Source organism: Molothrus ater, chromosome 3 (genome assembly GCF_012460135.2).
Source record: "Molothrus ater isolate BHLD 08-10-18 breed brown headed cowbird chromosome 3, BPBGC_Mater_1.1, whole genome shotgun sequence".
Lineage (NCBI taxonomy): Eukaryota > Metazoa > Chordata > Aves > Passeriformes > Icteridae > Molothrus > Molothrus ater.
In genome coordinates this window covers 16,053,142-16,077,828 of record NC_050480.2, presented here as the reverse complement: position 1 = coordinate 16,077,828, position 24,687 = coordinate 16,053,142, and the positions used below count along the sequence as shown (strand labels likewise).

Genomic DNA, 24,687 nt, shown 5'->3' with positions numbered 1-24,687 from the left:
CTTAGAGCAAAAGTCAGACAAAATGATGATCACTACCTAGAATTTCAACAGAAGTAAAATCTTCCATTTTGGAAGATTAATTTATTGAGTCTTGAGCTGAGAAGCTTCCTAGCTTCACATAGTTTTGAGAGCAAATCCTTGAAATGAAGTCTACGGTAGGTCTGTTGCTGTATATAATACAATTCTAAACTAGGAAAAAATTCCTGCAAGCAGAGAAACTCTCTGTTGCCTTTCAAAACATAAGGTTTGGCATAATGCTTAAACACATAAGGCTTAAAGGAAACCTTTCTAGACACTGCTGTTCAAATTCTGATAGAAAACAAGAGAAATATTTCTCCCCAAATTGGAACAGATAAGCTGCTTCTCATGCATCAGTGGCCTCATGTGCCTCTTGCAGGAAGAGAACCAAGCCGAGAGACCTCTTCGTTCTGCATTCCAGTTCTCCTGAATGTATCTGGTATTCGGCATTCTGAAGGGCAAAAATGAATATTCTCTTCCATCTGAGAGGGAAGATTTGGGTTTCTCTGTTAGAAATTAGTTTTATTATTCAATCTTCATGCCACTAACTGGAAAACTAAAGCAGAGAGACACTCAACTACAGAAACATTAATAATGCTTTTGAAAGGTAAGTCTAATAAATCAAAACTTTTTTTCTTTTCCCCCAAGAAGATGGTATTCTGTCAATTGTTTTCCCATCTGGTAAGTAGACACAAGGTAGTAAATGTAGTGCATATAGTGCTATAGCTTTCCATTTAAAGGAATCCACTGAGATGCCTTCTTAATGAGAAGCAGTTCTCTGGAACCCTAAAAGGTGACATTAAATCATTTAACAAAACATTTGCTTATGGAATGGGAAAGCAAAAGCTGGAGGAGTTTCCTCAGAAATGGGTAGAACAAGTGTCAGATTTGTGGAGGAGGGGGCAGGGCAATGGGTCTGAAAAGACAGAGCTGTAATATCACAAGGTAGGGTTTATAGTCCATTCAATGTTCTGCACTTCCCATAAATCTTGGACTAAGCACTTAGCCTTGGATTTCAAGAAAAGGTCTCTGGAAATATTTTGCATGAATTAAAACCAATTACTTTCTTTAAATACATTAATTAAAAAATGTAAAAGTTTTATGACATGAATGCTACAAAAATACAGTACATGCATTTAAATATTGTCCATGTAATTTAAACATATTTCCTTTATTAATGTAGCAGTCATTCACCACTACTGCACATTTATATTGTTTTTCCCTTGCAGTACTGCCTTGGACTCCACTTCAGTTCATCAGCAGGATGAGGGATGCTATCCATGCCAGGTTCCCAAATCCTAGAGCCAGGAATCATAACAATCCAAGTAAAGGAATCTGTTAGTCTTTGTAAATAAGAGGCCTGGTATGCTATTTGAAACACTCTCTTTCATTTTATGTTTGAGAGAAATAATAGTGCTAGCTTATGTGGGCTATCACACATCACTCTTCTCAGTGAAATTTTTTGAACACTTAAAATTGAAGTATTTTGCATAGAGTGCTGGAAAGGATAAAGTCCACATAGCAAAACAAGTAAAAGTTTTAACCAGTAGCTCTTAAGCAGAAAATTGGCTTACCAGGCAGATGAAAAACAAGAAAACAAAAGGAACAGAGAAATAAGCTTGCTGTGACTGAACTGTGTGTCTTTCAGATGAGAAAAGAATGTTTGATTTATTTTATGGATGTTAAAAATGTGCTTATTTAATTTCACACAGTGAGGTTCCAAATAGCAACAAACATTTTAATTAGAAATGTAAAGTGGGAAGTGTGGTGCACATCAGAGTAAAATAGTTTTAAATATGGCCCAGTGAAGTTGAAAGGGAAAAAAACACCCTATTTTAAAACATTTCTAAATAAAAATGAAAAGCTCCTACTGCAGGTTACTTATTTAGCTTCATTGTATCTACAGACCTACATGCAATCTTATTATTTAGATCTTCAGTCAACACTTATTCTTATTTTCTTTCAAAATTTTTTATCATTGTCATCTTTATCCTGTATTATTCATTGAACTTCTAACCCAATGTGACACTGAGGATTTCACATTCTTTGCTGTATGTGTGTGAGAGGTATTTCAGCCATTCAGACACAGGGTAGATGTTTTTCTGAGCACTCCAGTAACTGTAGGACAGCTCACACAGAAAAGATCTGCTGTGCTTATTTCACAAATCCGAAGCACAATATGAAAGCAGTAACTATTAAATATTATCTCTTGGGAGAAAGAAAAATAATATTCTCTCTCAGGGAAATTATTTTTTTCCACAAGATTGAAGTATAATTTCAGTCATTCCCACTAGCACTAAATTGAGTGAAAATAAGAATGGTGAAGACAAATGCAAACTGCTACAGTAACTGTACCCTGGCATCAGCACCTCCTGTTAATTTGTGTTTGCAGAATAAAGTTCATGTTGATTTTAACACAACTTTCTCCCAAAGCATTTAATCCAAAGATGATTTCACATCAGATCCTATTCATTCATAACAAATTGTCTGAAATAATTTCTGGAAGATTCCTCTTCTGGTTTTGAAATCAAAACGCCAGCATTATCTCCACAGGGATACAATTTAAATAACATTCTTTGATCGTTGGTACTTTAAGGTTAAAAAAATCCAACAAACCCCAAACAAAATAAACCAAACAAACCTCCAATACTAAAATAAATAAATTAGAGAATGGATGAGTTTACTGGAAGAAGCCCATGCACAAAGGAAAGCAGACAAAGGCCCAACAGACAAACCCTCCTGCAGCAACATGCATTGCACACCGAAGCAAGGTCACATGCTACAGAGAAAAGCACCATGACTTCTTCAAGGGACAATTCTTCACCAAATCTTACAGCATTCAACACAATAAACACTGATCTCAGAAAAAAAAAAAAGAGTAAAATAAGTCAAGATTTGTGAGGAAAAAGTTATTTCTGTTTGTAGAGGGATAGTGGTTACCTGTAGCCTTAACAGTAGTAAATGCTAAAATTAAAAAGCCCCGTGGCAAAATTAAAATCAAATTTCTAATATGCTTAAAAAGTAAAATGTATTTCCTTCCCTGAATTGAGCAGCTGCTGAAGTACACAATGCCCCAAATGCTCCTCATGCAGTGTGAATCATCCCAACACAGAACGTGTAGTTACAGGTGATGATCATGGTGAAGGCTTGAGCTGTCTCATCCCAGAGCTATTCCTGTCCTCATCCTAATAAGCAGTCTCTTGGTGGGCAGCCAGGATCACTCAGAAAATTCTTCCAGGCAGGAAGCAGTACCATGTAAGCACCCATTTGCCTTTGCTCTGCCCCAGCAGCAGGAGTGGCAGCAGCTGGCAGGTTGTTTTGTGGTTTCTGTAAGTCAGCAATGAGGTGATGGCTGTGGTGAGCACTCATTCATTTCCTTGGGCTTGGTTTCATAAACCCAACATGCCAAACAGCTCTTTATGGTCTTGTTGTTCAGCAATTTCTGTTTTTCTCCTAATTCTAGATAATAATGGTATTTTATCCAGCTGATGCTACTATTTTCAAGTAAAATGTTGGTGGTATTACTTTACCACATTTTGATAAATGCTCTAAACTGAGTAAGTTCACACTTTTAATTCTTCTTGTATTGACAGTAATCTTTCACCAGGAGTAAATTAATATTACTGGTCAAACATGATAAATATGGATTTATTTTCATGAATAACAATGGCATGTCCAGTTTTTATTTCAAATCTATACCTGAGGAATACTAGAAATTGCAAGGAATTAGAGGCAATGAGAGGCAAATAATGATTACAGAACCACTGTCTTTTTATGGTATCTGACCTAGAGAGTAACTGTTTACAAGGTGTCTGAAAATATTAACTATGATTTTTTTCACATATAAACTATCAAATGTCCTTCAGAAGTTAAAGGTGTTAAGTTAAAGTTTCCCTTCAAGACTGTAGGGGAAAAATGCACCTCAGTTAAATGAAGACTGGAGGCTGATACTAATTCTAGAACTTCTGAGTTATGATATTCTCCCATTCATGCACAGGAATTTAATACCTGCCCATAAGGAACTCTATAGAAATCAAACAAAGGACCTCCATCAAACAGCACCATGGGTGACTCCTCATGGACATATAGGCTGAGTGCAAAGGCAGAGTGATCTGAGCCTTCCTGAGCATCCAAGAGCTGAATAAATGGAACAGTCTAACTGAAAAACAGCAAGACAGTTTGTCACTCATATACGACTTAGCTTTCCATTGTCCTGGCATATACGACTTAGCTTTCCATTGTCCTGGCATAGTGCTTGGTATTTTATTGATAAATACAGGAAAATAAATTTCATCTGAAGATCTAAGAATTAAAACAGAAAAGTACAGGCAAAGAATCAGAAAAGGGAAAGCAACTGAATAGTCAAATATGGCAGTGCTTCTTTTAAAAAGAAGTTTCTTATATTTCTGTTACAATATGGACAAATTAAAATTATTTTGACTCTAAGCCTAGAGCCTCAGAGAATGTTTATTTTCACTATTGTGTAAAGCACCAGTGATGTGCTTGAGACTATACCAGAGTTTAAACCAGAAAAGAATAGGATAAAACAAGGTGTATTGAAAGATGCAGAGGAATGCTGTGATTTGGAAATCTCCCTAAAACATATTAAATGAAACACAGAGAGCTTTAAACTGATAGGGTGGTTTCTGTTAATTTCTTAAAAGAAAAGAGTGTCTAAAAATCATCTCAGGAAACAGAGACTGCAAACTGCTATGGTGGCAATAGGCAGATTTCTGGAAGACATGGGAAGGAATAAAATAGGCACAGGAATGTTGCTCTCCAGGCCTGGACATATAGAAGTCATGGTAAAAAAATAAGCTCTGAAATGTTAGTAGGATGAAGTTTCATAATAACTGGCACAGGGCTGGAAAAGCTTACAAAGAACAGCCTCACATTTTAGCTCCCAGAGTAAATTTTTCTATGTGATTTGGCATAGCTGCAGGGGGAATGGAGAACTGCAAGTGTAGATCAGGCAGAGGAGAGAGATGAGTCAAAGATGACCGCAAGTGGAGAGAGGTCAATTGAAAAGAAGTAAAGAAGGCAGAGCTGGAGGTAATTTAAACTTCAATTCTACAGTGACTAATGACAGAAATAAGAAAAGAAAAGCTGTCTCAGCTACCTTTTCACTTTCAATAGGTAGAAAAACCCAAGGGAAAAGAATCTCACTTAAATTAATATTAGCTATCAAAGTAATAGTTTCAAGACATTAAAACATTTACATCTTCCCTAATTAAAGAGAGGAGGATGCTGTTTGTGAAAGTAGCTTATTCTTAAGTGTTACTTAGGGGTTTTCCCTACAGGGAAAAAGTCTGCAATAACTAATCCAGAACAACTATTCCACACCTGATCCTTGAGTTTGCGCTCTTCTCCCACAGTCAGTGCCATTTTATTCCATACTAGAAGTGGGTAAAGAAAAACTAAAAATAAAATTCCAAATACAGAAGCATCTATACAAGATGTTTGTTCAGAAAAGCTTTTATATTTTAAATTCAGGCTCCAGATCTTTCAGAGTATGCCCAGATAGGTAGAAATATTAAAATGAAGCTAACAAAACAAATTGGATTCAAATATTCTTAAACAGAAGAAACAAAAATTAAATAATTGAAATGAAAACATATGCCTATAAATGTAAGCTAAGCAGGTGTCAGGAGGGGGTCAACTTGTAGCTTTGTCCTAACTCATAGCTTACATTCCCACCTGTAGATGGTGTGTTTTAACTTTTCCTGTGAGAAAAATATCAGTCCCTAATTTGACCAATACTCGTAACAAAAATTTAATCACCATCTGGGCATAGTTAATATTTTATGAAAAACATTTAAAAGAGATACAAATTGTCTATCAGTTAGCATTGCAGACAACGTAAAAGAATTACAACAGACATACATGCAACAGTTACAATTGCTAATTCATATTAGAGTTTTCTAGTGGAACTCTGACACTTCTATTTTCAGTTTCAGCAGCACCAAAACTATTTCATGATAAAGACCTAATTTCCTGGCTACATTTTTCAGGTTGACAGTTTTGATGTGAAAATAGTAAACAAAGTAAATAAGATGCTTTTCTATTAAGTAACAAACCTTTGTTTTGTTTTTACTATTAGAATGGCTGATCTTCCTGTCTTATGTTTTTATCATATCTGTTCTTTATATCTACTCAAATATGCATTTAAGTTGAATAGCTCTTTCTTTAGCAAATTCAAAAAAATCATGTAACAAGACAGTTCTTCACTTTACCTCCAATTTGCCATGTGCACAGCCTAATAGCAATAGGTTGGCTCTGTCCCTCTGACAGGAAATAGGAGACCAAGGCCATGCTCCGTCACTGGTTGCTGACCACCAGCAAATGACCAGATCTTGCATACAGTTTATTGCCAGGTGACGTTTCATCCTTCTACCTTCTGGTCCAAGTATATCAACATAAGAGATCTGAGGGAAGAAAAAAATGCAGGAAATATTGGAAGTGATAAAATAGCATGGTAGGAGCAAATGGGAGCATTTACTTTGGATGTGTGAGAAAGAATGTATATATACACAGAGCTTTGCGTACATATATCTTCATAGAGGCTGTCTGTAAACGTGAAAAATATCTCCTCAGACAGAAAGACATGCTCACTCTTTTATCTGTGGGGAGGGGATTGGGATGGAAAGGAATATGAGTTAAGAAGGAATTTACTGCAATGACTCCAATCAATACCAAAATGTACAGTCATGGTTGCTTGACAGCATCGACCTCCACACAGGATTTAAGCTTAGCCATATTAAATGACAAGTTCTGCAAAGCTGACCACGGAGCTAAGGCTAGTGTTTAAGACATAATCAAATATTAAATATATTCTACAGTATTTGAGCAAACATATATCTTTCTTCTTCCTCCCCAAATTAAGGAATGGAAACACAAACATCCGCTTTGCAAAAGAACATATACTTTTCTGCATAATGTGGATGAGCTACAGCATCATGCGTAAAGTTTATGCAGCTCTTGAGAATTGTGCCTCTTTCTCAGGAAGGATTTGTGGAATTTATTATTCAAACTCTGTTATTTGGAGCATGGTTATTTGAAAACATGAGCAGTGCACCATCTGGGTGACACATGCCAAGGAAATATAGATTGCACCGCATTTCTGCTTAAGGAATTAATGGAAGGTTGATAGCTAGGGGAAAAAAAAACTATCTTGCCATTGCTGGTCAGCAATAATCGAACCACTTTCTGGGGATTAAGCGCATGGCTAAGCCTACTGGACCAGACACTAGCAAAGGGCAGGGGGTCTTCTTATCAGAGAAATGCTTCTGGAGCCAGTCTCACTACATGACAGATTGCTTTCATATTCCTGTCTGCAAGGCAACAAAGGCTGGCAGTAATGCGATAATGCCAGAGTGCAATGGGTGTTAAGAACCCGTTGCATTTATGTATTGTATTTAGTAAATAATCAGGCTCATCCAAATTGTGATCTCAGCTCTCAACCAAGGCCATTAAAATCAAGGTTAATGCTTTAATAATCCTTTGCTGTTTTTTATATGGTCAAAAAGAACCCTTTTCTATTTGCATGGTCATAATATTATTGACCTCTTCATCCCATGAATACACATAAAAAGGAACTGAAATCAAAGTAATTACCAATGTTGTTCTCTCATGGTAAACATTTAACTCCTTGTTCTGTCTCCTTCAGTAAATTGAAATGGATTAAACAAAAACAGATAGGAAAAACTTGAAAAACATCAATATTTTTAGAATATCCTGTGTTTTACTGGTCAAAATACTTTCATGGGTAAAGATAAACTGTACACAATAGTTAGGAGGTAGCTGCTACTTGAATTAGAATAGCTAATTTGGTGACAACACAATTAGGCTGGAAAAGCACAAATACTTCCACAAGTATCGATTAGTCCTGTATTGTAGTGTTAACTGTTCATAACAACCACACATGTCATAACAGCCACAAATCTTTGTTGACCTTTATGTCTTGCATTAGACATGTCACTCTCAAACATGAACTCATGTCACTGTGAAAAGGTAAATAATAATAGTTGGTATTATATTTTGCTGGTCTTCGAGACTGTAGTGATTCATGAAGTAAGTCTTCCTTTATTGTTTCAAAGTGCAAATAAAATTCAAGGTGGAATCAATTAGAAAGGAAGAGCATAGGGAGATTAATTCATTAATTTAGGTATGCATTGCATAAAAAACTCAACTTTTGGATAAATATCAAGCTTTGAGGAGGAAAGCATGGTTGACTTGTTCTTATTATTCACAGAACTCTGGCAGTCCAGCACTGCTGCCAATTTTGCCCACTATGAGCCTGGACACTGAACAATGTGAGGTTGCTTATCATTACAATGATAATATGACAGAAATGTAATTACATCATTACAAACACTTTTCTCATTGTACAGAAATGGGACTGTAAACCCAAATACTACATTTCTCAAGACCATGCCAAAAGTCAGAGGCAGAAATGAAGATTACAATCAAATTTCCTGAATCTTGGCTCCAGATTTTAATCCTGTGTTAGTTCTATAACAGCGCATGCTACCTCTTTCATTCAATTTCTCTCCAACAAAACCCCAACTCTAAAGAACCCTTTTTATTCCTAAACCCAGAGCATTTGTAATTGTTACATATTATTACAAATGATTACAAGTTTGCACAGTTGCAATTCAGGACCACCTTATTTTTCTACTGTGAGTGACACCACTCTATGTCTATGATCTTCCAGCTTTTGAAGTTTGACCAAAATCAGCCATGAAGAACAGTAAATCAATGCAGAGAGCTGACACAATATTATTGCAGAAGTGAATAATATTTTCTGCAGTCTCACACTGGTGCAATTCTGAAGATAATAAAAATTATATTTAGCTGCCTAACTAGCAAGCCTCACACAAAGAACATTCAATTAAAAAATGCAAATGCATTTTTTTTGGCTGGTGGAGAAATGTTCCACAGTGATTCCCACTGATTTTAAGAGAAAGCAAAGTTAATGTTGAGCATGGAGGTGTTTTGAGAAGCTCAGCTGTGTCAGCAAAGAACTGAACTTAACAACCCTATTAAGGAGTGTAGCAGATACTTCTGGTTTTTCTAAACATTAAATCAGGAGCTGTGGCCCTCACACTTCAATGACAAAGGCAGTTCACTACAGCTTCTTCGTTAAACTTTTGTGCTATTAAGAAAAAAGCCCCACCACACACCAGGCTCACTCCCAAAGCACAGCTTCAATGAACACCACAGGCCAGGCACAAGGCACAGCATTTTAAAGTAAAGTATGTATCAGCTCAGTTCCCAGTGAACAGTGAACTGTCTCAAATCCACGTTATAGAGGTTGGATCAATCTTGCAAACACAAGCCATTGCTGAAAAGAGGCCCTGAACTGAAACAGCCTGGAAAATGTATTAGATATTAATCCTAGCAGAAAGTATTTCTACCAAGCAAGTTAAAACACATTATGGCAAAACTTAAATTAAACATAACCTTAAAGAGCTTGCCTTGCAGATGCAAGCTCCCTTATGTGAGGAAGTAAATTACTGAGGGGTTGTCAAGGGGAAAATATTTGCTAGCACAAGATTGTTTTCTTTAATGCTTATCCATTCTGCAATAAATACAATCTCTCTCTTTTGCTCACAACATCTTTCTGTGTTTCTTGAGAAAAGGCTTGACCCTTCTTCATTCTTGCAGTGAACTGGATGCAGCCCCTTCCCTACTTCAACTGTTCAAAGTTAATTGCCTTGGCTGATTATTTTTTCATATTGCTGTAGCACCAAGCCCTTCCACCTAAGGAAGTGGTGTCCTGATGCCAAAGTGTTTATGGTTGAAATAAGTTATGTCTACCCAGCCCAATCCATCCACAACACAATGTCATTCATCTTGAGATGAGCTGGTTTCCACTGACCTCCAGACTGGGTAAAGCTCAGACAGTTTAAAGCTCAGCTCAGCTCTCTCTAGACTACCTTTCCACTGCTGCTGTCACTGTAGTGAAGACACACCCCCACAAAAAGGGCTGCAAAAATTGAGTATTTCAATCTTCACTGTGTAACTAGTAAATTGAGACACTGAGGCACCAAGTCACTTGCATATGGTCACGCACATAGCTGGCCAGTGGTGAGAAGCTCAGCTTCCATATCTTGATTCCTTACTCAGTGGCTTAATTCTAAAAGCAACTCTCCCAACAACACCATTATTGTAAATAGTGGGGAAATAAGGATTTCTGCAAAGAATTACGAAAGTCAGATGGACCTCAGACAGATGACTGAATTATCAAAGCTTTATGTGTTTGTGTCTATCAGCTGAGACACAGTAAGTGACCATGTGTGTTGTCAGCCCACAACACACAAGAGGTAAAACACATTAACTTAAATCTTTTACACTGAGGTTTACCATTACAGACTTTGCTTCATGCTTGTTAGATGCCAAGAATGTGCCAAGGGTCACTTACTGCTGCTCTATGGACACAAGGTAATCTGTCAAGCAGGGGTAACTCAAATGTGTGTCTGAGCCTGAAAATAAACACAGTAGAAATCTGGATCCCTTGGCACAGTATTTTAACTCTTTAACTCTGAATGTCATTCTAATGTTTTTTGACTTTTCAGTAACCGCCGTTTTTAGAGTTTGAGCTGCTCTGGTCAATTATATTAAGGTTTGCAATTTATGTGGCTATACAATATCAGTGAATACCAGTGATACATGATGTATAGTTCCTGCAATATTTGCAGTCACCATTGGCAGCTATACCTTAGAGTCCAAACAAGAGAGTTTTTCCAGTCTTTTGTTTACATCGGGAGAATCCATTGTCTTTGTAAACTGAATAAAGCAGAGTTGGTTATGGTCCTCAAATGACAAGATGATGAAATTGTCTGTAAGAACAGCTGAAAAAAAAACCCAAATAAAAATTGTCAGTGCTGTAATACCTATCTCTAGGAACAAAACAAAGTAGTGAACACTCCACTGAGATGCTGCAAAAAGCAATTTTTTTCAAGACAGTGCCTTAAATATTATACTGAAAGCCCTGTAATGTCCTAAAACATATCAATGTGTCATCCTATCAGGACCTTCTTGGAAATGAGAAATAAAGCCTAAGGAATACTCTGATTACATACACCGGAATAAATTCTCTCATACCAAAATGCCACTACATTCAAATATACATTTTATGCCCTTCCACATTAATTGTCATCTCAGCATTCAGCTTTCAGTTTATTTTTTTTCTTATGGTTGCATCCACCAGTATTTTGCAAATGGACCTCATATTGTTTAGCTTAGTGTTAAGGGTGATTAATGCAAACGAGTACTCAAGGTGTATTGGGTATTTTGACATTGCAAGGTTCCTGGTGCTGCTGAAGACACCAAGGAGGTTGTTACATGCAGGACAAGGCTTTAGAGGGGTCATGAATTCACTGAAAGCTTCACATGGGGGTACCCAAACAATACAAGTAATCAAGATGGAAGAGACACCCTTAGAGTCTGGAAAAGCTCCATGGAATCCCCACTGTTATCATAAGGGGGTACTAGACCAAATTAGTTCAATATAAAAGTGATCAATCTGTCAATGAAAATTACTTAGAAAATTGTATTGAGAATTTTTCCCAAGAGTTACCCAGTTATTCAAGGAGCACCCACAGTTGAAGAGAAGTGTGAGTGTGAAATGAGTCACTGGGGTAAGTAGTACCAGATCACTCATGGTTTAAAATGAAGCTGTGCTCAGACTGTAAACTCAAAAATCTCTCCTAAAAGGAAAATGCCAGTTAAAGTGGAACCAGATTTAGAAACAAACAAACAACACTCTGGAACAACCTCTGAAAAAGAAACTAAAAAAAAAAAAAAATTTATTACTTATATCAGAGTTTCTTAAATCTAAATTTTACATATCCTTAAGTAGATTGACAGTTTAGTCTTACATATAAGCATGGAAAACTAGCTACTCAGCTTTGCTTTTCTTTATTCTGATTTATAACCACTTGCATTTTCCAACAGTCATGTCCTGGCACAACCATGAAGTATCTGGTATGCAAATGCTAAAGGGCAGAGTTTAGAGCCAAATAATTGCCTTTGAAATGTAACATTAACACTAACATTTTGGGGAAAAAAAAAAGGTGATAAAGCATCTGATAAGGTGATTCAGAAGCTATAACTGAGATCCTGCAAACACATGAAAATTGAAAACCACTGAATATGGTATCCTCAATATGCATGCACACAGTTAAAACATTTTGATGTCCTCACAGACACAGTTTGCATTAAAGACGAGCTGCAGCACACCTCAGATGCTGATGAAATTTTGCCTATAAATAATAAGAATCAGGAGCACTTTCTCAGATGCAGGAGGAATATTAAAACAGTAGCAATTCTGTATTTTTTGCACACAATCTGACCTTTATTCCAAATGTTAAGAGGGCATGCTACTCCAAATGAGAATTACAAAATTTCATAAGTAATTCTGGCAGATTGTAACCCTTATCCATTTCCACATATACACAATTGCTGAAGAAAGAACTATTATTTTAATATAGGCTTCTTGTGCTAAATGTAGAATTTCTCTTAGCCAGCTTTATAATCACAACCATAATGTGGAGCCAGATTTGGAAAGATTTGCTGTTTCTTTGAATTAAAATTAATTTCCTCTAGGACAACATTATCTCATGTTTCTCATGCAAGGATGGTTCAGTATAAAAATTTGTATTTTGAGCACTATTTGTGTGGGTAACAAAAGCATCTTCTTTTATTGTTCATGAAAATAAAAAACTGCATTGCAATTAAAGTTATTGAGTGGTTTGCTTTTACTGAACAGAGACAGTTTTATTTCACCTACAGACTTGTCTGTTAGCAAACATGGAGGTTTAAGAAAATCCTGAATATGTGAAAACAAAGACAAAACATTATATAATGTTATTTATATAATAAATACAGTTGTCCAAATGTAGCAAAACGTATTTCTTGCTTTATTGTTGTTTTAGTTGTAAGCCCATTTAGTTAGCAGCATTTTCTGAACAAATATTTCTATGACATATTAAGCCAAAGTAAGGCATGACCAACATTATTTTTTATTGTTTTTTTAAAGACAAAGTATTCCAAATAACTTCCACAAACTACTTCAATTTAGGAATAACCTTAGATTCTATGCTTTCCTACTTTTTGTCACATGAAAGTAGGAAATCCTCCCCTCAGAAGCAGAGCGCAAAAAATCACAGATGTAACTAGCAATCCAGTAATTAAGGTGGAGAGTGAAAAAAAGAAGACAAGATAGTAAATGTGTTCTATTCGCTCTGTGTAATTAGTTCATAAAAATGAAGTCCAGGTTAAATTTTTTTAATAAATAAAGATTCTACAGACATAGTTAAATGTCTGTAGAAAATTAATATTAATTTTCAAGACTAAAATACCATATATTGATAAGAAAAGATCAGTGAGACACAGTATTGGAGTTTCTAAAAACCTAGGCCAATATTCAATAGATGCCTGGGTAGAGAGAAAATTAAATCATTAGAGATCAAACCTGAACTAAATGCATGTTCTTACTAGAAGGATGTAATGTGGGCTTACTCTTAAAAATTTGGAAGGTAGTGCACATGTAATATGGCTCACACCAAAATTTCATACTCCTGCTTCTGCAGAAGCCAAGATACCAGTCGATTTCTCAATGCTATGAGTCATATCATAAAGCTGTGGAAAACAGAGACATTTTTGTAGGTTTTCTTCTGCATTAAATGAAAACTTAATTTTTAGCAGTCACTAGTTAATAACAGTAGGGAAATTCTGGGTGTCAAGAAACTAAATCAGAACACCTCCATGTAACTAATGTTATCCAGACCTTTTTAATAACAACTTTAATAATAACTATCCCATGCAATTATTCAATTGGCTAATGTTTGGTTCTGTCCCATTTTCCTACTTACAAAATAAACATGACAAGTTCAAATGGCATGCTCACAGTGATTACAGTGTGTAAGAAACAGGATTTTAGAAACCCATGCAGCATTTGACAAGCCTGAAAACTTTGATGTTAAATATTATTCTTAAAGTGCTCTTAGTCCTGAGGGTTGTAACTATAGCATTACATGCAATTACTTGTTGTGTTTGCAAGTCCCCAGTGGCAATAATTAGTCTACCTGTTGACATACTGTTTCTCTACTCTATTGTTAATGCAGGCAATTGATTTGCACATGGGTGTAATTACCATCACTGATGGTGTCGGAGATGAGCTTCCCCACCAGGGTCCTGTCAATCACCACCTTCTCCAGCTGTGGCCCAGAAAGGCTTAGGGACACCAAAATACCTGAGTGAAAGAGGAGCTGAATCCAAAGAGTAAGAAAACAAGACATCAAAAATCATGAATAAAGTGGAACGTTCCAAGGTACATATTAGCAGCCGTCCATTACGTAGTAATCTAATTTTCAAAATTACAAAAATGAATTATCATTGATGTGAAGATGTCTTATAATGGCTTTGAAAGCTTTTTCAATGAAAGAGAGAGATGTAACACAACGCTGAATTATAATGGTACAAAAACTACAATTGCTGAACACTTGAAGAAGTAGCTAAGTCCCCAAACGTTACATAAAATATACTGATTTTTTCAGTTAAAAACAGAGATGAAAAATCTGTTTTGAAAGAGGGAAGGAATTACACTGATCACTCTATCATCCATAGACCTGATATTTTCAGTATAAAGTAAATGCATGGCCTGCATGTAAAAAATATAAAGTAGGGTTTAATATAATTCTATGTTATTATCAGAAATTAAAACCAGCACCTTTTTGCTGTTCTTGTTATTTCTGATCATTCATATATTGTTTAAATAAATAATCACGCCCTACCACAGAGATAGCTGTGAGCTCCCAATAAATCCATTCACTCAGTGACATGTTTCAGATGTCTCTCTTAGAAAGAAAGAATTTAAGCTATTGGACAGGGTTATTTCAGAGTTAATTGAATATTCATGTCTAATTAATTTAAATTAAATGATACATATAATCTCTAAGACTAAGTCACAGTATTTATCAGCTCCTTCTTATGCAATATCTTCTATGAGAGAGAGAATGCTCAGTGGGAGGAGTTATGAAAAAAATTTTTTTTGCATAATTAAACCATTAGTCATTTTCTGAATGTAACTACTACAGCACAGGAATTCAGAAAACAGAACCCATAAAAAGAATTCTCTGTGGAAAGACCTCTGCAGACAAGTCTAGAGGGTCCACCAAAGGCCAGGAATCTGGGACTCCAGCTCTTACTTCTACTTAACAGTAGATTTTTAAAGAAATCCCTGTGCTTTTAGAAAACTTAACCACTAAAGAAACACTTGTTCTTGTAGGAGAATTTGGCATAAAAAAATATCCTGTTTGTTCTGTGCTGGAGCTGTGAGACAAACATAATATAATCTTTAGAATTTTCATGCAGTGAAATCCACTGGATTGTATAATAAATAAAAAGTATTTGGGATAGCAATTGGGCATGTCCCTTATGCAGTGCTCTGCTCCCAATAATTTAGGTATGGAAATTCTAATTTATACATATTTTGCTATATTACTATTCCTCTGAGCTCTCCAAAGAACAGAACATGTGTATTTAAACAAATTATTTTCCTGCCCTTGCACCTTTAACCAACATGTTTAAAAAATAAATTCTAGTGATGTGTGAAGTAGAAACAAATAAAACCCTGTGATGTGAAATGAATTTCTAAGAACAAATGATCAATTCCCATCCTGCCAAAGTCTAATCATACATTCATTTGATAGATATATATAGTCAATGTTTCAATATTCCCTGTCATGACAGATGTCCTTTAAGGTTTTGTCCTAGTAAAAATGTTAGACACGCTTACACTCATGCAGCTTTTATTACAATCTTTTAAAACTTCAATTTTTCCTTACGTTGAAGTTAGATTAGATAAAATCACAATTTATTTCCACTTCGTAACATGAAGTCCAGCAAGGTTTGACTACAGTTGGCTGTAACTGTCCAAAAAACCTGCTGGAAAAAGTGAGGGTTGAAACCCAGGAGCTACCAAACTGTGATGTAAGCAGCCTGATAGAGGAGAGTAAAACACCCCCAGTCTTTCAGTGTTATGTGCCAACAAGAGGGATGATGCAGTCAGGGTGCAAATTCACTTTATGCCTATGTATTAATTTTCTGGTAATGGCATAAATCACACCTGTTACAGAGCTAGACTAGAAATCAATGAAAACCTCCCCAGTGTTTCATGACAAGACATTTATATAAATATATAAATGTTGTGCTAATGAGTATGCTTTGCTTTACATCTATAAACTAGTTAAAAATCAATGTTAAGGATTTTCAGTACTGTACAGATCTCTGTGATATCACTATGGCATGACAGAATCATAGATAGTAGATAAATGTAGTATAATTTCCATTACTTCTATTGTTGCTCCTATTGTGCTCCCTCCTTCTTTCATTTTACAGCAAAACATTCTTTCTCGTTACTTTCCTCAGAACTCTGAGATATTTGGGAAATCTTAAATTGTATTTTAATAAATTTTTGTTACAATAATTTAGTGTGGTTGGTCCATAGGTTTAAGTTCATTCTCTAGGAACTTTTAGAGTCTAAATTGAAAAGGTTAATCAAGGCATTTACACACTACATTGCCATGCAAGGTTAGTATTTCATCTATCTCCCTTTAAAAATGTTTTGAACTGAGGTTTTTTAAAAATTAGTTCTTAGAGTTTGCCATGAAGTACAAGCAGGCACTTAAAGAGAACAGGTGGAGTCACCACCCCTGGAGATATTAAAGATGTGTAGATGTAGAACTTATGGGCAAGTTTTAGTGATGAACTTTGGAGCATTAGGTTAACAGCTGGACTCACTCTTAAGGGTCTTCTCAATCCTAAATGATTCTATGATTCTGTGCTATCTTTCCTCAAAAATATTCCATAAAAGAGAAAATATTTACATGTTCAAATTGAAACCACTATTTCAATTTGCTACATTCTGTGAAGTCTGTGCAAAGACTGTTCCATGATTGTAAGATTTATGTGCTGTTACACTTAAGCTTGCCTAGTTAAACTCATATTTTGGTGGATGGGAGCAGTCCAGTCAGAAGCACGAATGAATATAAAGCAAATAGGGAAGATTGCAAACTTGGCTTGAACAGGGATACACAGTGATCCAACTCCAAAGGGAACAGCCCATAAATGCTAAGGAATAAAAGCCAATGTAAGAGGCATTATTTACACAAGGCACTACATCATTCCATCTAAGAGATATTAAATTAGGGAAAGAAATTCACAATGATGAAACACATCATAAATTTTTCAGATTGAAGTACTGTGATGGGAAAAATAAAATCAGAAGAGCTATCTCCAGAGTTTAAACAGTCACAAGGTGTTCCTAAATAAAATATGAAAGCATGACTTCATACCTATTGGAAGAATAAGGCAGAAACTTTGTACTTGAATGTAGTCTGTGTAAAAAGTTTGGGCACCTGGTTATTCTCCATACTGGGAAGGAAGGGCCACTTAATTTCTCTGTTACAGAGGAATTGAACGTGGAGACTTTGATAGAAAGGAATATGTATTTTATATGCCAAAAATTGCTCTTCACTGTGCAAGAAAGGCATATGCAGCAGAGGATACTCGAGGGAAGACTTAGCCTTTCCCTTCTCCAATAGCAAAGTGCTCTAATATGTATTTGAGATAGTTTTTATTAAGCAAAGGACTTAAGTGCAGGTTCATGACTTACAGACTTTAGTACAACTTAAGCATCTACTTAAGTAGATCCCTTTATCCTCAGAAGCCTGAGCTCTTGACTCCTCGTTCATGCAGCTCAGCTGCTTATCAGCTCTTCTACCTAAAAAGATACCTGTGGAGCAAAGCCAGGATTTGCTTCTATCTGATTAAAATTGGAAGAGAAGGAAAATATGCCTGTAAAAAATATTGCTGCAAACTGTTTTCCCTTAGAGAGCCCAACTGACAAAGGAATATGCAAAAGGAGAAGAGATTTGCAAAGCACTTCTTGTTCAAGCAGGTTCCCAGGGTTTTTCCCCACCTCTTCATTCCAGATTGCTTTCTTAGCCACCCCACCATAATTACTGTGTTGCATGCCTTATTACAGATGAAGTTATTGTTGTTACATGTTACTGTTTCACAATAATCAATGCATTTGTACTTCTAGCTCCAAATATCTAAAACCACGCAACACATTAATGGTTCTGATCAAAAGCAGCCAAAAGAATTTAATATGAGGGCAGTGTTCCTCTTAGTAATTGGGGATGGGTGCTGGCTTCTCATGTATTCTAGACAGAATGTCTTGGTTTTGATATCAAATGTGCTACATCACCATGTGCCTTGCTAAATCAGTTTGCTAATGGGCATTGTACTGACAGAACAAGCAAGAAAATATTGCTGTGGAGCTCAATTCAGAATCCAGTTTTAAGTATGTTGACGATGGCAACAGAAAAACAACATACATATGTAAATTGGAACAAAAATACAATTAAAAAATATCAAAACACTTTAGCAAAGTATACATAAATCTTTTTCATTAGCAGGTAACAGATATGATTTATAGCTAGTGCTTGGCTTTTATACAATAAACTCTATAACAATGTTGGCGTGTGCTTAATTCAACATCATAATGCAAATGTAAAACTAAAAAAAATTGGAAATCAAATGTTTCAGCTAGATCTCATTTATTTTTATTGCTTTATATTGTAAAACCAAACCTTAAGCAATGGCATCGTTTCATAGGAAGATTTAATGATTTTGTGGCAAAACTTAAATGCATTCCAAAGAATTAGAGAAGGAGACAAAGACAAGAAGCAGCCAGATCTGAGCTGAGTAAACTCAACAATACTGATAAAATAAATTCCTTAGGTTATTACTCCTTGGCAGGGAAAGCTGAAGAGCACAGTGGCATCTTATTGTAAAGACTTCTTGTCTTTTTCCTGTCATCCTTCTTTTATGGTTTATTTTCCTCTGACATCAGCTAACTGAAGATTACAGGATTATTTCAGCAACTCAACAAAGGTCATCAAAGTTGGGGATCAGAAGTACCATACAGAAATGGTGTGGGTTCAGATCCTATTGGAACAGAGCTAAAGAGAAGACCTCAGTTGTTTAGGACTCAACTAAGCTCTTTTAAATATGACTCCTTGACAAAAATCCCTGTACTGTCTAGGTTATGTTTACATTAACTGGCACATCATCTATTTCAGATGCTCTAAGTAGTGGTGGAATGTATACTTAGGACTGCAAAAATAAAGGTCATTGGGGTTTTTTTGGCAATGGACAAGAAAGTAAATACGAAACTTCTCTTGCACTGATTGCACACCAAAAAAAAAAAAAAAGTATATATATATATAATATATATATATATAGCATAAAATGAAATACTAACAAAAGTAGAAAACCAGGCCAGCATTATGGTCATTCTAGGCAAACTCATATAGAAAAGCCAACTTTGAGAAACACACTCATGCAATGGACAAGATAATCTGCAGGCAAAACAACTGGACTTCTCACTGGGGCATTTGCATGGAGTCTAATTGGCTATTTGCACATGAACAGTTAACATGACTGCACACTCAATTTTGGCAGATGCACATTTAAAATTACAGCCCCCAATTTTTGCCTGTGGGCCACTTCTAAGATGGAAGTGCTGGAGGAAGAGTGAGGGATTAGGAATAGTGGTATATTGTATATTTAGGCTACAGAAGGCACACTGGCAGCAGCCTTATGCTTGTTTTGCACAAAATCTGAGAGAAATCACACTACTCTTTTAAAGCATAGTCTTGTTTTCATTGCATCACCTTTCAGTTTTCATTCCATTTGTCTTGCTCAAGGTACAGCAGCCACTGAGTTTCTGGATGGCACATTGTAATTACAATACAAAGGAACCTGCTTCTGGTTCAGCTAGAGGTATGGCAGATTCAAATATAAATAAATAAATAAAAAATAAATAACACAATCAAAAATGGGAAAATGTGGTTGTTGAATTAAATATTTTAATTTCTATAAAGTTTGTTTGACCTTGTATTGCTACTAAAACCAAAGGAAAACTATAATTAAAACCATATGATCAAATTTAGGCCCAAACATTGAAATTATGAAAATCAGGGTAATTTCCTACATGTTCTTCATGCTGTTTGTCTGACACACTGCTTTAACTCTCCAAAGTTAATGCAAATACAGACTCTTCCCACTAGCTCTGGTATTCATCCAAAAAAGGCTGTGAATACATCAGTGTTATGCCACAGATGACATCATTGCGTGGTAAGCACTCTCTGCTGCAACAGTTAATTAGTATTCTACTTAGAATTAAAAATAAATATACAACATCTTCTCCATTTGCATCAAAGAGGGACAGTTCAATTATTGCTGCCAAATGCTCAAGACAGATGAGCAGCAGAAAAACAAGTCATCTGACATCAAAATTGATGGAAGACAGTTTTTCTGTTCTAGACTCTTCCAAATGATTAATTTTTTTCTATTTATTTTCATTTGTTGGAGGTCTTTTATTTTCAGGAAGACAGAAAGTGGAATAACACAATTGTTTTGGCAAAACACTCTAACCCTTGTTGGAGATTTCAATAATCAGTCACTATTAAACAAAAACATTTTGTTTTGTGATTGAGAAACCAAAAGCAGAATTTAAGGACAGAGAAATTACTGTGATTTTTATCTATAACTTTCACTCTGGTTATGTTATAACCTGTACCATCACTTATACCCTGGCCTTAGAAGACATCTGAAAAACACCCCAAATACTCAATTTATTAAACTACCCCTTTACATGGTTCAATACCTAATACACTAAGATGAAAACACCCATCTCTTTTATTTCCCATCTCCTAGAAGAAATAAGTTAAATTGCAATTGTCTCATTCACGTTGATGTAGGCCTGAAGTAACTTAGAGGATGTGAAGTCAAAAAATAAAGAAGAATTTTATACAGAACTGATAGTCAAAGGTGTTATATTATGTAGGCAGGACAACACATCTGGCAAGAAGTCTACTTTTCCAAAGTATGTACTGTACACATTGCAGGTGGATGCTGATGAATGGGAGGGGAAGGAAAATGGTAAAGGGAGAATGGACAAGGAAAGCAAATGAAGAGACAGCAAACTGGGATGTAAATGAATGCACTCACAGCTAATTGACTTGGTGTTTCTTAACCAAATTCCTTTCCTAATCAGAACAATAATAACAGGGAAAAATGATTCCCCCAAATTAGCAATTAATATTTAAATCAGCTCTAGAAGATTAACATTCACAGATGTATACTATGTAATTTGTATGTGAATGATATACATTTACTAGCAGTAAGATCTGATAGGCAAATGTCGCTTAGACAATCATATTTTTATTATTGATATGAAAAGACTACATACCATTTGGCATGTCAAGCATTTAAAAATTTTGCTATTCTCAAAGGCATTTCTAGAATTTTAGCTGTACAGTGTTTGGATATTTAACAATCATTCTGCTGACACACATTTGGAACTACTTGAATAAGAAGAAAAAATTATGAGTCTGAAGAAGCAGAAAAGTTAGAAGACAAAGTTCCTTGTTTGAAACAGTAATATTGACAAATTTTCCCCATTCCCCAAAGCAGTTTCAAATATGATGCATTTCCTCATGAAGGTTGTATAAACATACAAAATTCACTACATATGTTTTTCAGAAGAAGCACATGATTATGGAGCACTTCATGTTCAGCTCTCCTCCCTGCCCTGCTGTTCTGTCTTAGTGAGGATGTGAAAAAGGGTTTCTTGTACACAAAATGTGGAACTCATATAGCCAGAGACATAACTATTTGGGTGCCACATGGCACAATATTTCTTATTCCATAACTTGATTAATGATCTTGTTGGTTTAGAGATATAACTTCCCTTCCATATTACACAAGCATAAAGTAAAAAGATTTGTGACAGGTAAATAGCTAATTAAATTAAGACATAAAAATAATATAACACAGATTCCAGACCTGTCTATATATTTTAACACATAACTGCTCCCTCAGCCTGCTATTTTGAGGCACAGGATGTTTTCAGTTTCCCCAAACAGTAACAGTAATAATAACAATAACAATAATTAACAACAATAATAATAGTAATCATCACCATCATCATCTCACAGAATAAGGGCCTTTTATTGTAATTTCTTTGTGTTGATAAACTCCAGGCTTTTTATTTGAAGGACTTTTTTCAGGGTAGAAATTTAAATAAACCAAATTTACTTAACAAGGGCCCACATATTAAAAAAACTCCAGTGATTTTCTGTGTTAACATTTTAACACTACTGGTCCCATCACTGAATTCAGTTCAGCACCACCAACTGAACACTAGAAGACCTTTTGATGACACTGTACCTGACAGGTATGTTTGTTCTTCCACTTGCTCAGCACACATGGACTGTTCTGCATTAAGTCCTAAAGGACAAAAGAAAACAGAGAATGGAGTTGGCAGCACACATTGTCACTATCAGTTAACAGACTTCTGATTTTCCAGTTAACAGATGAAAAATGCCACACAAAGATGCAGCTGTTTCAGAAGAGCCCACCAGACAAAAGCACATTTATCATCACTGGGAGAGTTGGATCTTTATGAAAATTAAAGCTGTTGAAAGAGGTTTGAAAACCAGATCAGATGTTGCTGTGCTTGAACCTTTCTGAACCATACCTCCACCTCCTTGAGTGCATCTCGCAGTTTGTCTGCTCGCTTGGTTTTCAGGATCCAAGGATAATCTCGAGCTGTCAAATAAAAGTGAGGGAAAAAAAATGAAGATGGTAGAGAAATGTGTATATGTAAGTGACTGTATACATATAAAGTTTGTGTGTGCAAACATTTATATGTGTCATTTTAAAAAAGTTCTATGAGTTGAGCTTCCTTCCACAAATCCAAGATTTCTAGGAGTTGCCTTACATGTAAAACTTACCTACAGCTGGAAGGAAATGGCCATGGTTTCTATTATCAAAGGGTCTGTTTTTGGAAGGCTCAATCATAGGAACAGTTGGCATGCTCTATCCACAATGACCATGACTTCCCCATGGCAATTGTGTGCAAAGCTTACCCAGCTGCTAGGCACTTGCAGTGAAAAAGTATCTGCTGTTCAGTATATTAACTCAGTTTCAAGTTTCAAGCATCCTAAATAGATTCTATTCTTCTGAACTAACATTTCATTGCCTAATTTCAAAAAGCAGGCACTAACACGTCTGCAAAATATATATGCATGAATATATGCATATATAGAAATATTAACTACAGGCAAATGTGAATGCCATAACTTACGGAGTCTAGTTATTTATAGGATTTTCTTGCAAACTTAGTCTGAAGAATCTGCCAAGTCAAGCAAAGAAAAAGCTGCATGACTACTGAAGTCCTTTAACAAATTTATTAGTGTTCAGCACACTATTGTGAAAATCCTGGCCTAATATATTAATTCGAGCAACCAGGAGGCAAAGCTTCCTCTGGAGTTGCCAATAACTGGCTTGTTTCATGGATGAGAATCAGGTTCTAATAACTTGTGAAATTTCTTCATTTAAAAGTGAGCAGTTTTCTGCTCATAAGTGTACAATAAAACCATGAGAAACTAGAACACATTGTTTATAATCTATTCCTATTTAAAGGAAACCTGATGAAAAGTTTTGAGCTCCAAGCTGTCAGTTTGTATGCCAACTTCCAGACTGAATGACTTAGCAGTTGTGCTTAAACCTCCCTGCAAAAAGCAGCTTACAATAGAAGTGCTATACAGTGAAAAAATGAAGGATTTCATACATCAACAAAAGAGGACACCAGCATACAACTTCTCTTTGTGTTTCATTGGACTGAAGCCAGCGTTGGTGGAACTGTTATGATAATATTAATTAGGCATGTAAGATCACATTTTCAATGGGTGCTTTCATAAATACTGGAATATTTATCCACATATGCAAAATGGGAAATTGCCTGTACAGATACCAAACTATCTGTACAAATCAACAGCTGTGAATAAAGTTTCTCAGTGCTCCTCTTTGCAAAATGTGCTGTGCAGGCTCTGTGTCAGGGGCACCCCTGCATTCCCAGGGACAAGGTGCAGCAGCTTGAGGTCCTGTTGCCCATCACACGTGTAAAAGGCACCACTGGGGCTGTTGGTTACAAGGGTTATCTAGGCCTGCTCCTCCTTTCACACATGCAGCCCTGTGGGATACCATTACACTGAGCACAAGTGATGCAAACCTGTGAGGCTCCTCCCTGCCTAGAGCCCTCCCTCACCTGCCCACCTTCCCAGAGCTGCACTGACCTTGCCTGACACAGCATCCTCTGCAGCAGGTGTGGATTTACCACATGGCTGCACCTTCACACCCATACCCAGCGGGGCTTCAGCCTGCTCCAAACACACCTTGCAGTGATGGGAAGAACTAATCCTTCCAGAACAGATTTTGCCTCCATATGCATGCACAATTCCATGGGAATTTTCATTTGGATAAGCTAACAGTATAGACATGGCTTTGTGAAGTTATCCAAAAAATCAATTTGATTTTTCAGAGTTGTCATATAATAATGTTTGAACATTAATGAACGTTCTGAGCAATGCAGGAGTTGTAAAACTTGAGCTAAAGATAAGATGTACTAATATAAACATCATTAACAGTTGGAAGTACTGCTGTGTGATAGCATGAACTGAAATTGCTTTTAACCAGGTAATGCAGGGACAGTGAAAATGATTCAAAGCTGAAACCATTCTATGAAGG

General features: G+C 36.0%; 1 protein-coding gene across 2 annotated transcripts in view; it reads right to left on the bottom strand.

Moving 5' to 3' along the window:
* The window catches only part of WDPCP (WD repeat containing planar cell polarity effector), a 148,089-nt gene that overhangs the window by 74,988 nt on the left and 48,414 nt on the right, over positions 1-24,687 (bottom strand). For both annotated transcript variants that reach the window (XM_036379544.1, XM_036379545.1), the window contains 5 exons: positions 22,637-22,707; positions 22,327-22,386; positions 14,177-14,291; positions 10,738-10,871; positions 6,252-6,443 (listed from right to left, as the gene is read on the bottom strand). In XM_036379544.1, coding sequence (XP_036235437.1) covers positions 6,252-6,443; positions 10,738-10,871; positions 14,177-14,291; positions 22,327-22,386; positions 22,637-22,707 — 572 coding nt within the window. The remainder of the gene's footprint in view (positions 1-6,251; positions 6,444-10,737; positions 10,872-14,176; positions 14,292-22,326; positions 22,387-22,636; positions 22,708-24,687) is intronic.